This window comes from Montipora capricornis, chromosome 12, assembly GCF_036669925.1.
Source record: "Montipora capricornis isolate CH-2021 chromosome 12, ASM3666992v2, whole genome shotgun sequence".
Taxonomy (NCBI): Eukaryota; Metazoa; Cnidaria; class Anthozoa; order Scleractinia; family Acroporidae; genus Montipora; species Montipora capricornis.
Window position 1 is genome coordinate 22,820,727 of NC_090894.1, and position 14,395 is coordinate 22,835,121.

At 39.0% G+C, this 14,395-nt stretch overlaps 2 protein-coding genes across 2 annotated transcripts in view; one reads left to right on the forward strand and one right to left on the reverse strand.

Moving 5' to 3' along the window:
- Window positions 1–1,378, forward strand: LOC138027290 (XIAP-associated factor 1-like). Its single transcript, XM_068874848.1, has one exon. It carries the CDS (start codon window positions 235–237, stop codon window positions 1,198–1,200), a length of 966 nt encoding a protein of 321 aa, XP_068730949.1. The 5' UTR covers window positions 1–234; the 3' UTR covers window positions 1,201–1,378.
- A 154-nt stretch (window positions 1,379–1,532) lies between these two features.
- LOC138027288 (claspin-like) overlaps window positions 1,533–14,395 on the reverse strand; it is a 24,045-nt gene continuing 11,182 nt past the window's right edge. Inside the window, exons 9-17 of the mRNA XM_068874846.1 lie at window positions 14,386–14,395; window positions 13,144–13,274; window positions 10,532–10,999; window positions 8,709–8,882; window positions 7,302–7,566; window positions 5,894–5,984; window positions 5,259–5,332; window positions 3,215–3,364; window positions 1,533–2,795 (exon numbers count right to left, since the gene is read on the reverse strand). The exon at window positions 14,386–14,395 is cut by the window's right edge and continues 35 nt beyond it. Coding sequence (XP_068730947.1) covers window positions 2,694–2,795; window positions 3,215–3,364; window positions 5,259–5,332; window positions 5,894–5,984; window positions 7,302–7,566; window positions 8,709–8,882; window positions 10,532–10,999; window positions 13,144–13,274; window positions 14,386–14,395 — 1,465 coding nt within the window. The 3' untranslated portion in view covers window positions 1,533–2,693. The remainder of the gene's footprint in view (window positions 2,796–3,214; window positions 3,365–5,258; window positions 5,333–5,893; window positions 5,985–7,301; window positions 7,567–8,708; window positions 8,883–10,531; window positions 11,000–13,143; window positions 13,275–14,385) is intronic.

The following is a 14,395-nucleotide window of genomic DNA, read 5'->3' on the forward strand; positions in this document are numbered from 1 at the left end:
TCTCGTAGATTCGGGAAAAAGCCACACAAGCCAGTTTATAAGTCCTGACTAAACATGATGAGGCGATTTTGTCGGAAAACTCTAGAACAGTAAATTTATTTAGACTTTAAAAGGAAAGTGAGCTAATAGAGGGACTAAAAGCGACCACTGACAGCTTTTATAGAAAATCTGAGAACAGAAACGCTTTAGTACACAAACGACACCAGTGATAGATCTGTAACAGTGTAAGCAAGTATGGAGAAAGAAGTATGTGATAACTGCAACAGAGAAGTTCCTGTAGCAAACTACGAAATGCATGTGGCTTACTGTCAAAGAAATATTCAGCCTTGTCCTTTGTGTGGAGAGGCGATATCGACAAGTGAAGAAAAAGAACATTTTGAGGAGTATCACGAAGAAATTGCATGTATACAGTGTGGACAGAAAATAACGAGAAACGAAGCGGAAAATCACCAAGCAGACAAATGTGGAAAGCAGCCGGTTTCTTGCCAGTTCTGCGAGATCATGCTTCCGCGGGAGAGAATGGCAGAACACGAGAAATTCTGTGGATCGAGGACGGAGATGTGTTCAAGATGTAGCTCTTATGTGTTGATAAAGCATTTTAAAAGCCATGAGAAATCTTGCAATGGACCAAGTAATTGCCTCTTGCCTTGTGAATTCTATGGAGCAATGATGCCTTTGGATCAACTCGCTACTCATCAACGCCACTGCATGATTGAAAAGGAAGGCGCACAACGTAAACGGAATGTACCCCTTTTGGTGGAAGAAGCTGACGGTTCGTTCTCGGAGACCGAAATCCAAAGCGGAAGCCGTGAGAACGATTTCCCTCCGCCAGACTCAAATAGAGGAAACATGGGCACAAATCGGGAAGAAACCATTGTTGCTCTGCCTTGTGAAATATGCGGAGAACTATGCCCGTCGGATCGACTTATGAAGCACCAAGAAGAATGCATCCTCCAAAGCGAGAGTGATATTCATGAAGTACTTTCTACTTCCGGTAGGCCAGCATCTGACGAATCTGACTTCCGACTTTTGAGGGAACAGAGGAATCGTACTGGATATTATTTTGATCATTTTACAGCCGAGGGGTCTTTACACAAAATTCTTGAAAACCACTTACAAAATCCGTTTTGCAATCTCGACGAGAGAATGTGGCGATATACAGCAAGTGGAAGTCATCTTTGGCCATCTAAGCGGTACTAGACTGATGCCATCATGCATTTATATACTGGGTACTACCCATCAGTAAATACAAGTATAATAATATTGTAAACCTGAAATTCAAATGGTTGCTTAGCTGTTGCTTCAGTGAAAGTATCATAAAAAAATAAACTTTTTGGAATAATTCAATTGTTGGTGAGGGTTGGTTGATTGAAACTCTTTAATGCAGGGGACATGATCAAGGTGACAGTTTGCATGTTCACGCAAGCTAAAATTAATCATAAGGTTGTTTATGTGTTGCTCCCAATCCAATAATGTGAAGGTGGAACATTTATAATGGATTACAAAAAATGCATCAAGTACCACATTTCAAGTCCAGATCAATAGTATTTATTTCACTTAAAAACCAAATTAAATAACTGTACAACTTGTTCAAAACAAGCCATTGTTCATTATTGCAAAACCTAGTACCACTCCTCTTCCAGCAAGTTTAAACAATGCATGGCAGGTGTTCAGCTTAAAGAAAGCTCTCATGCCTATTCTTCTCTTTTACCAACCAACTGCCATGCAAACTAAGGGAAGTTGGAAACCACGTTCTCTTTTTCTCTTGGGTTTATCCTCTGCCAGAAGTGTTAGTGTACCCTGCAAGAAGAGTCTCTTTCGATCTTCCTAGATAAGTCGGGAAGAGGAAAGAAGACTCTGCCAGCTGCCTCAACATTTTGTATTGAGCATGCGCTAAAAATTCAAACCTATTCAGGAGTCAGTCACACATGACTAGTAACCGCAAAACCACAAAAACAAAACAGTTGCGATATTTCGAACAACTCTGGCAAACACACGACAACCAAGGAATCATTTCATTGGAAACTCAACATAGTTCAAGCTTTTAAATTGCCATTTCAATTTTTACTGAAAAAATCAATAGGTTTCTGTAACAGACATACGGAGGAAATTCTTACGGGAATTTCGACAGTTAAACATTGTCACGCAACTGTAAATTTAAAAAAATTTTGATGATGCGTGGCGATTGATAATGCGCACAAATTAAAAAAGAACAGGTTTGACAAGTCGAAACTGGACTTACTCATCCATTCCTTTGGAATTCGATGAGCAGCAAATCAAGGAAAGTCAAGGTGGCTGGCAGAATCTTCTTTCCTCTTCCCGACTTATCTAGGAAGATGGAAAGAGACTCTGCTTGCAGGGAAGTGTTAGTGTAGCTATGCACATATCTCCCAGTGCAAGCAAAAGCTGGGTCCAATACTTTGCTTATCACCCCTCCAAGTGATGGAAGGTCCTCCCATTCTCTATTATGGGGGAAATGAGCGACTGTATTAGCAACCTCAGTTGTTTGAGGTGCGCCTCAGCACTAATCCTGGGTGGGCAAAAGAAATCACATTGAAATTGAGCTTTGAACCTAACCATGAGCATTAAAAGTGAATTTTTGATCATGCGATTTGATAGCCCTTCATTGGCAATTTTTGTCATTAAAACATTGAAATTTCTACAATAGCGACTGCTTTCTGATGATCAACTTGTCATAACAGAGAAAACACACTATTGGGGTCACTCAGACTTCTGTCCAGTTTGGGTTTCTTGGAGGCTGGTTCGTCTGAAAGGGAATTCGTACGCTGCATTTTCTGAAAAAAAAAAAGAGGAAATTTGGAGAAAATAAAACAATTACTGGTATAATTAACACACCTTGTTGCTTTAAATGTCTGGAACATATCTTTGAAAGATCAACATTCTGTGACCTCACAGGTTTCTATGGGAGAGAATTACTATAGGGGGACATACTGTACAGCGCTGCCTTTTATGTGGTGATTTCTGGAGGTGTCCCTCTGTAAGGTACCATTTCCTGTTTAGCATCCTTGTATATAATTCCTAGATGTTTCAAAACTATAAAGATAATTACCTGTGAAGAATGTTTGATCTGATTTTGCTAACTTTTGGGTCAAAGTTTTCCATGCCTGCAGATTAGTTCTAAGTACTGCCAAAACCTATGAGTGTGCACCGTTGATCATGCCAATTATTTCATTAGCTTTCTTTTTGCACGTACCTTTGCATTTGGGATGTTCTTGCCAGATGGTGAAACAGTCTGAAATACAAAGCCTCTGGCCGCACCAGAGGCATTTGGTGTGTTGGATGTGAGAGATGACAACCGAGAAAGAGTAGTCTTGCTATGCTTCAGGAATGATCCTTTGAAAGACTAGTAAGATAAGAAGAAAAAAGAACATTAAAAGTGCTTTGAATGCTTTGACTTGAAAGGAGGTCACTCTTTTTTTGTCCGAGGCTGCTGCCTAAGAAAATTGTCTGGGAGCCCTTCAAGCTTCCAACACTAAAAGTCAGTAGCCCGAGTCATTTTTTCAAGAGCCCAGAATTAAATAATTCCAGCTGGGATCGTATTTACAAGAGAGTGAGGATGAATCAAGTAAGGTGCCTGTTTGGGCAACTTGTTCAGAAATTTGGTCACCCTCGCTCGCAAATAAGGCGCCCCAGGCGCCCGGGCGACCGTTAGGCAGCGACCTTCTTGTCTCAATTTAAATTGTGTCCAAAATTGCCATACCTGAAATAAGTGGGGACAGGAGCTCATCAAGGGGATCCTCTATCTCCACTAACTTCTTGAGTCAACCCTTTCCCGCGTAAATTTAATTTTAAAAACAGGCAACCGATGCTACAATGGAGACGATTTCTAGCCAGATACTAAGCAGTAGCCCTGGTATGTAATGGAGATTGGCGTGTGCTGAATCTCCCATGGGAAATTGGCTTTTACAACAGTGGGTGTGCTGAATTTTTATACATAAATGCACTCAGGAGAGGGCTGACTCCTAGGCCAAGTAGGGGTGATAGAGAATTCCCTTAATGAGCTCCTGGTTGGGACTATTAATTTTGCTTCCCATGCAAGATTGCAAAGGGTTTCTTAGGGTTCTCTGGATACCTTGTCACCATAAAAAATCTATACATATGCATGGGGACACAGGGTTTTTGTTAAAGCCGGGACGCCGGGACCTTTACTCTGCTATTTTTATTTTTGTCCCGGCTATTTTAAGCGCAGGTTGTACAAGGATTCTTTCAATATGAAGAGACTAGTCAACCGATATTTGTATTTTACTATTTAATATTTTCTTAAACCAAATCGTGCTTTATTTCTCTGTTACTGGGTATTGTTAGTTGTACCACAACTTGCGTACATGTACGTGTAGCTGATTTGGAGTTCATGACAAGATGTTATCAAGTAACAGAAAACACATTGATCGGCGTGCCCTGCTTTCGTCATTAGGGAGTTTAAGCAAATTGCTATGGCGGGCTCTAATACGGCCGCCGGAAGTAAATTTCTTCAAAAATGAGACACTGTGCATGTTAGTCGGTTACGGTCAGCCGTAGCGCGAAGGAAATGAAGCGGAAAATCGACCAGTATTTTACCCAAAGGTACCCATTAGGCCTCACAAATTCAAACATTTTCTGGGGGAGGCCCCCCTTACCCCCCAGTGGGAGGGGGACGACCCCCTACCACACCTATCCCGCCTTGGCACAGCGTGCCAAGATGGCGGCAGAGCCGGTCAGAGCCGCCATCCTGGTCCCTGCTATATGTTCGATTGTCCCTGCTATTAAAAATCATAACAAAAACCCTGGGGACACCTGGAGAGCTGTATGGTACATTAATTTTGGACACTAAAAAAGCCCTTAACCACAATCTCATTGTAAAGATTCCCAGTAACTTTCATCACCACGAAAATATCTGTTGCAACATTTATTCTCTGCACTTGCCACAAAACTAATTTTTTTGTTTGCAGAACTTTTTTTTAAACTGTTGTTTTCACTGGGCTTCCAAAATATGAAAACAAAAATAACAGTGGTTATTTGATCTATGACCAAGGAATGGGTCCAATACTAGGTTAATACTGGTAATAAATTACCCTAGGAGTCAACTAAAAGAACAAGACAGCAAAGTACTGCATTGAAGCAATGCCTGACCTCCATTCTACAACACCAGGTGTCAAACAACTCCCCTTAATTAATTAAATATTTGAAATGACATTGAAAGGCCTGCGCTTATGAGTATAAATAATTATTAAGTTTGGCTACACAATTATTTTGCTTACTGTCATTTTCTTTAACACTGGAGCTGCACTGCTCTTTGGATCAATGATCAGTTGAGGTTTGCTTTTACTTGGGGCTAAAGGAAAAAAAGGAAAAATATGAAAGTTGAATGAGGAATAACATTTAATTCAAACACACCAGTTGACAACTATGACATGCACAAAAGCTGCCCAGTAACGATAATTCACAACAGGTACACTTCTGTGCAATAATTTAGCAATATCAAAGAGATCTTCACATGTCAAAATAGATACAAAACAAAAATTTAGAAAGACATTTTAACAAATAAAAATTTGGCTTGAAAATCAGTCCTGCCATGTACTTTTCTAGTCACTTATAACATTACACTATCTCACAAAATCTTTTTCCATTCTTAGTGTGGGATTCATGCATTTTCTAAACATTTTGACTTGCTTTCGTTTTCATCCGTCTTGGTCAGCCAAACTGTAAGTAATTACCCGATTTTGTGGTAACCTGATAACTACAGCTTAAAAGTTACCGAATATTTTTCCTGGAATGAATTCTAAAATACAACAGGATTTTGAAATTTCACTAAGTGCTCAAGACAAAACACACTCCAGATGACTAATTTGATTCCCAACTAGATCAACATGTATGTGACTTGTTTTACATTTACCATCTGGTAGCTGGCTGCTAGTATCTTTTATTTTGCTAAGAATATCTTGGCTGCCCTCATCAATATCAAGTATGTGACCCTTTTGCTTGCCCTATAAAAATAAAAATATATACTGAGCATCTATCAGGAACTCCAAAAGACTTAATTACCTAATAAACTATTTTTCCTCAAATAAATAATTTTGTAAATAATTCTATTGTCATTGAGGTAATTGATTCTAATCAATATTATGAAAGCATTTAACTCGTCACCAATAGATGAGTGTGGAGAAGGTGCCTGTAAGGTCTGTGGGGGAGCCGCAAGCAAGCGCGAAGGGGAACCATGACAACGCTGTGAACGGCAACCACCCAGGCACCGTTGGAATGTTGAAAACTTACCAATACTTACCCAAAGGGAAGGGAGGGACATGAGCAAAGCTCTTCTCAGCAACTGTACACGCGACACAACACAAGCAAAATGGTTGACGTCAACGGGGAGCTGTAAATTTATTGAGGCCCTGCAAAACCCCAGGGGCCGCCTAACTTAAGGAGGAGACCACTGGCCAGCATTGTCTTGAGTTTAACCTTGCCTAAATTACATTTAGCCCCATATAAGGGTGAAATTAAAACCATCATTAACTTAAAAATCCAACTGCTAAGTTTTAATGTTGGAATAATGTCAACACCTCTTTTTACTTTAGTTTAATATTTTTAATGAGGAGCTGAATTCTTAATATTACAAGGCAGCTAGTGCTTTCACCTTATGATAGAAATGTTAAGCTCGAAGTGTTTGATCTGTTTGATCACTGTAAACTATACACACTATCATAACGATTAATTTTGTACTTTATGCAGAAGCATTATTTCCATAAACACTATACACTCTTTTTTTCTATAAGAACCTTTTTTTAAAATAACATTGAGGCTGACATCAACCAAAATTATAAGAATGTATTAAGAACATTCCTCAGACTGAGACTGAGTCAATTGAGAATGTTTTTATCTTGGTCATTTGTATTCCAAATGAAAGCATGAAATAAAGGTAAAGAAATGTAAATTAATTAACCCAAATACTTAAGGGCATATTTGGTATAACATAAAGATGGGTTTCTTACTGCATGACACACGTCTCAGTTAATGAGCAGTTCTTACATTGTAATAATTTATAATGGTTACAAAATAAATTATTACTAAACTTCAACACCATCAAAGCAAGCACTTCTGAATCTACATTTGCATAGGTTTCCTAGTCAAGTCCTCAAGATTTCAGTTGAAAACTATACCATAAACCAGCCAGACTTTGTATTTTATTCTGTCTAGATAACGCCACATGATTTCACTCGTCAACGGGTTAAGTCTGCCCACTTGGCTTTCTTCCATTGTGACAGTGCTTGTTACTATTCCTTCCCGTAAATACCATGATTACTTACCATTTCTTCTCTTAGGAAGGTTTCTCTTTCATATCGTTCTTTCCTCCGGTGAATCTCTTCTTCAGTGATCAGTTCACCATTAGTTCCTTCTTCATCACCCCACATCTCTTTGTTACCAAATAGACTGAGCTGTGAATTCTCATCTATTCCCCTCCATCGAAAATGTCTTGTTCGACCCTGCCCATCTGTGTACAAATCACCGTCGGGAAGAAACATTTCTTTGACAGCTCGTAAATCAGCATTGTCCTGGTCATACATTGATTTCCTGGTAAAATGAAAAGAATATTTTAGGCACTGGTGGAACAGAAGTCAAAGGAATGGAGGGAGAGGGGCGAGAAAGAAGTAAAAGTAATGAATCCATCACAATTAGAGGCATATTCTTTGAATTTAATGCTAGATTAGTATAATATTAATAGTGTTATTCCTTTTGCCTTGAATGTGTATATTTTTTGCTATCAGTAGTTTTGTTGATTTAATCGTTATTGATATATCAGCCGCAAATTTGCCATGTCAACGGTGAAAAATACCAGTGGATAACTCAGTAGTTGGACCGTGATGAAGTGACGATGGCAAGTTGCAGATAATTATATCTGAATGAAGTCCTCCGAGACCTGAGCCACAGAGGTCAGTTCAGAATCACTGCAGTTCCACTTTGATTTGCAAAATCAAGTCTTTGTTTGTACTGAGTGAGCCACATTTGTAGAACTCCTCTCTGTTTGAATTTTTTTTCTTTTAATATTTTTGGAAGTTGTTCCAGAAATCTTGATCCTACATGTAAATCAGAAAAAAAGGCTGAAATAATTTTGAGTCTTATAAGGCTAATGTCGCGGTCAAATGTTCCTGGTATTGACCAATATGAGCAAAGTTTGTGTATGTGACTTGATTGCAACAGTTAAAGTAGCCTTTGTGAAAAACTGATTTGCCACAAATTGTATAGTATCGAACAAAATGATAGTATTTCTTTTTCATGTTGTTATAAGAAAACAAACATCCAGCCCTTTTTACAAGAATGAAGAATCAAAGATGATAAATGTATACTTTATCAATGTCTGTTTTATATTTGGAATTGCTGTCGCGATGAGGGCGGCGCTGGGTGAGAAACTTTGATTAGTGTTAGATCTGTGCTTGGCTTTATATATCAGAAATATACATTTGTACAATTTCTGTTCTTCAAGGCAACTTCGAATTCTCTTCTGTTCGCTTGTAGCAAAGGACACAAATTGTTGCTCATTTTCTCGCGAGTGGTATATCAAGCTCAATAAAAACATAAAAAAATGCGTGCAAAGCATGCTGTTCCACAGAGAGTCTTAACAGGAAAGAATGACGTAAAAAAGGAACATGCTTGGAATCTGGGACACCAAAAGTAAGCACTCTATAAGTTATGCAGTCACACACACTTTAACTTACATGTGAACTTTGTTGATTTGCTTCTGTAGCTCTTCATCTGAAGGAAGTTCTTCATCCCCTGAATCTTCTTCCAACTCATCATCATCGGTTGCAATATCTTCATCTGCATCAGAACCCACATCACTTCCGGAAAGTTCAGCCTCCTCTTCCAAGAAGTTCTTTTTGTCAAAAATTCTGTGACAGCAAGAGTTTTAATTCACAATACTAAGTATAAAATTTCCAGTAAAATCCGTTGGCAGTCTGTTGGTGTTACCTACAGCACTAACTACTACCAACGGATCTACTGGAAAGCTGGTTTACTAACTTAGAACAGACACCAATAAACCAATGCCTACAACTTCCCGCACCCTACAAACGACTCATCGCCGATATCAACAGACAAACAACACACTAACTTACTCTCACAGTACTGTCCAATGTATTCTACGATACACGTACAGATCTTAGACCTATAGACAGATCGAAACGCACCAATCACTGTTTAGTCTTCCCAGCCAATTACAGTACATCTAGGATCAACTGACAATCGACCAGTAACATCATGAATAAGTTGACCAATGACATATATGACCGGAGTTCTTACAGTATCTACTGACATTACACAAATCACTTGACTCTAAAGATGACTTCCGCTCAGGTTGTCGAAACATCAGTCAATGTCATCTCAAACAGCCCTTCTCAGGACTACACTCATCTGGATGATTGTACTTTACTTGATTATTATACATGTATGTCTCCTGGGTTCAAACCATTTACAATTTTATAAAATTAACAGATGACAGCTTTCACTATACATGTAGTTTGTCAAAACGTTTGCTGCCAAGTGATCCAAATGTCTTGAATAGAACAGCTTCTGGCTCTGTGTCACAAACTACTTTACTTATCACTGATTAGATCCATGTAGGTGGAAGACTTCCTTCATGTACATGTAACTGAAGTGTGCCTGTCCATTAAAAACTGGACAATTTAAGCAACTGTCTCTTAACCCTTTCACTCCCAATAGTGCTACTTATAGATTTTATTCTGTCTAACGCCAGACGATTTTACTCGTCAATGGGTAACCCCACGGGGCTGAAAGGGTTAACAACAGCTAGATTCACTCAAAAACTATGTCCCCATTAACCCTTTCACTCCCAATAGTGCCACTTACAGATTTTACTCTGTCTAATGCCAGACAATTTTACTCGTCAATGGGGAACCCCACGGGGCTGAAAGGGTTAACAAAAGCTAGATTCACTCAAAAACTATGTCCCCATTAACCCTTCCACTCCCAATAGTGTTACTTATAGATTTTACTCTGTCTAACGCCAGACGATTTTACTCGTCAATGGGGAACCCCACGGGGCTGAAAGGGTTAATAGTAGACACAAAAATTCAGGTAGCTCCAAACTGGATTCAAACCCATGAGCACTGTGATGCCGGTGCAATGCTCTACCAACTGAGCTACATTGTATGAAGCCACACAGTTAGGGGCAGGTTAATTAATTTTTGTTGGATTCAGTTGTTCCTGTGAAAGACTCTATGATTGAAAGAAATGTATATTTTCTAAAAGAGCATTAATTTAATTTTTCAAATTAAAGGTGAAGTTATAAATTTGTTTGTCTTTATCAGAAGACTGTACATGTGGCAATAGGCCATTTCCGAGTTCATGTCTGCCTCCTCTTCAAAGCGAGTCTAAGTGCGAAGTTTTGGTGATGGTAATTAGTTCTACTTTACATATGTATGAAAACTAATTTTCATAAGAAAAACTTCGCACTTAGACTCGCTTTGAAGATGAGGCAGGCTTGAACTCGGAAATGGCCTATTACACTTTCTACATGTACCTTTTCTTTGCTTGGTATTTCTTGCCATATTTCCTTTTAATAATCATTTCTTCAGGATCACTTTCAACTTCCTTATCCCTCTTTTCCTCAACATTATCCAGGTCCTCCCCGTCTTCTCCATCAACACGACTCTTTCTTCTGTCCACATCACTTCCTTCCTCCTCTCCAGTCACCAAGTCTTCCTCTCCAATTTCATCCTCATCATCACTAAATTTTCCAGAACAAAGTCCCACCAGCTCCTTCATGTTGCTTTCTTTGCTCTGAGTACCAAACAATGAACCTCTCTGACACTCCTTTCCTGTATCCCTCGGTTTAGTGTTCTTGGTGGCTGGGCTGTCTTCACTGTCACTGAACTTTCCTGAACACAACCCAAGCAGCTCTTTCATATCTTGCTGAGTGTTACCCTTTATATTATCATCAAAGCCATTGCTTCCTTTTGATTTGGTCTTTCGACTAGAATTTATAAAACTGTCAAAAAAAAAAAAAAGGACGAGATGAGTTCAAATGTCGGGCACCGTTTTTGGGCGTGGTATCACACAAAGGAACATCAATATCACACAGACAAGCGAGTTGAATCGAATATCTATTAGTAAGTGCAAGATACTCAAAGATGTTTTCTCATGTTATGTGGCTGCATTGCAAGATGATTAGCATGAGGTTAAACCACTGATCAGTGGTGGTCTTCTATGAGCAATGCAAGATGTCCATTTCACACACTTCAAAATTATTGCAATTCAAAGTACAGCTTTTGACGTCATTTCTTCCCTCTCTTTAGGTATGGGTATGTTTTAATTACCGGTACATGTAAGGTGGCATTTGGTTGGTAAACTTAGTTAATAGCTTTTTTTCTTGTTAATACATTTTTCCAACCACCTCTGAGCTTGGTTGAAATAAAAATTTTTAATATTGAAAAATTAATGATGGAAGCGACTTCTAAGAAAGTAATAGTTTTCTTGCTTCTGGTGGCAATTATTACAGTAAACAACACAGAGATGTCACATACAGCTTAAATATTATGTAATACCTGGAAAAGTGTTCTAGGTTCAACTGCTACAACTCAAGATGGTTGTGGTTGCAGGGTAGATCCAGGATTTTTCTTAGTCAGGGATGCACCACTGAGGAACGGGGTAGCGGACTTGTGAGGTTTTTTGTTTTTGCAGAATACAAGTTGTATTAGAAAGCCACAGGTCATCTCGAGGTGCACACTCTGCACCCTTCCCCTAGATCCGCCTTGGGGTTGGAAAGGTTAATCGTAAAAGAATGCAACCTAAGTTTCCACTGAGAAACTCAACATGGCAGTGCTCGTTAGATTGTCAAGGTCAACTTCTATTCAGTACTTGCAGTAACCACACAGGATTTACATGAAGACACCTTCCTCACTTAAGTTTGATGGTGACAACTTGAAGTGTAATGTAGGAATGTAACAAAACCTACTGTAGTTTTTCGGATACAAGGCACACTTGGTTATGAGCCACACCTTTAACTTTCAAACTTGGTGGCATTTACATCACAAACTGAAAATCTTATCAAAATACTCAGTTATAAGACGCATCTCAAATATCTGGAGGAATTTGGTTCAACTCATCGCTAGTTATGCTGTCTCAACTGAAGATTGTAGTGTAAGTCAAGAACAGTTACAGAAGGAAATTCAACTAGGATTTAGATAAAAACCTTTAAATTAATCCTTCTGTTATAAGAGGCTAAATATCATTAGTATCACCCAACTAGTGGACTAATGCAAATCCTGCATTTTGATTTGCTATGCTAGTAGAGGACTATTAGTAATAGTCCGCGAGTAGCGAAAAGCGTGACGCTTTCTTTCGTTTTATTCCCAAATAAATATTTCTTTAACTTGCATTTGCTAACTTTATTATTGCCTTTTCTGTCCGACGGTCAATAGCCCATTATTGCCTTTTCTGTCCAACGGTCAATAGCCCATTCGGCTTCGCCTCATGGGCTATTGACCCGTAGCCCTTGTGGACTACGGGTCTAATTGTTAATTAGTTTTATGCAAAGTTAAAACCAAGTCAATGCAGCAGTTTCTCCAGTGTTATCTGGGGGGACTCCAGGCAGGTTTGCAGGGGTATTGCCACATGCTGTGGCTTGAGTCACCTTGTTGCTTCCTCGCTTGCTTGGACTGTGGCTCGGGTTGCCATGGTGACCTCCTTGCTGCTGAGGAGAGTGTTCCCCCCTCTTGCTACCTTTACCACACCTACCCTCCAGTAAATTGGCAGTGTTTTAATAGTACTTTCTTGCGCGTGTTTGTGTTGTACAATGCTAAGAATTGAAGGCCATCATGGCGTCAACGTTGGTGTGAGGCCACCATTTTGGAATCACAGTAAGGGGAAGACTGGGAAGAGTTTAACATACAAGATGGCGGCAAAGGATCGAAGAATCATTCCCTGCACGAGTTTTGTTGCAAGAGGATACTCCGCTATAAGATGCACCTTGAGTTTTGATCATATTTGGGGCCAACAAGCAATTCCTTTGAGAAAAAACACTGTGCCTTATAACTGAAAAACTACTGTAGATCATTCTCCTTTATGACCTTTTTCCATGTCTTATTAATATGTTATTGTTAAACGAAACTTGTGTTCTATTGTAAGACTAACCCCTGAGTGTTAAGTATCTGTGTAAACTGGGTGTCCTCATCAAGAGAAAAGTGGAAGTCATTAGGGGACACCGCTGAAGTTCTATTTTCATTCTGTTTGAAGTTGTTATCTTCCGTGTCTTCAAATAAATCCTGAAAGACATTCAACAAACATCATGGTAACATTATTGTCATGTAGTTCATCGTACAAACCTCTTACTGACTGAGTTTGAGGTCTGTACTGTAAGTTAAGGACCAAGTTTTTTCCCGTTCAATGGGAAAAAAAACGAGGATTCATAACTTACAGTATGGACCAAGAAAACGAGGTTCGTAAGATATTTATTATATCTCTGGAGTTAATCTGGCGCGTGGGCAAGGAAACTAGTCGAAGTCAAGCAGAAGGTTCATCTGCCACAAAGATTGCCATGTCAAAATCCAAAAAACTTAATCTTCTTGGCTGTTTGAAATAGTTGCTTGCAAGATTCAAACAGTTTTACAAGTTTATGTAACAGAAACGACATGAAAAACTTGCTGGAGTAAGATAATGTTTTATTGAAATTTTAAATTTAGCGGGCTGTACCGTAGAATACGGCCAACTAATTTAGCCAATCACAGCATGCGTACTATCTGAGAGATATAATAATAACCACTACACCACTATTGCTCAACTCCGTAGCTGATTTAATAGCCAACCAATTGCTTGATCCTCTCAGTGACAAGACCCGATAGTTCTACTGTGTATTACACTGACTCCAGGGAGTGAGACTCAATAGATTTTCCTCTGTCTAATGCCACATGATTTTACTCACCAATGGGCAGTGGTTCAATGGGTTAAGGTATTGACTGTTATTATCCAACTTTATTATTTATTGTACAAAAAACACGCAAAACGAGTACAAATATTCCAGGATATTGTACAGCTAGTTATTTGTACACTTGGTTATTGTACAGTAGAGAACCGGCTTGACTAATTCAGTTGCTGACGTTGCCCCGCAAGCACAAATCTGTCACACGTTCTCAGTTGTTTACAATTCATTTGCTGAAAATTTAGTGCAAAGAGAAAGTTGGATAATAAATAGCTTTAATTATTAAATGTTTTGGTGTGTACCGGTAGTATCACTGAGTATTTCTAAGTTCATTGTTTGTATTTTGAGTCGCCCTAACGGGCTGGTGAAAATACAGCACAACTTGTAACAATACTCAGCGGCACTACACACCAAAACATCTAAAAAGCTATTTATTACCCAACTTTCATCGGCTGTACCTGAGAATCC

Coding starts and splice junctions, on each gene's coding strand:
- LOC138027290 (XM_068874848.1), top strand. CDS start 235: ATGGAGAAAGAAGTATGTGATAACTGCAACAGAGAAGTTCCTGTAGCA.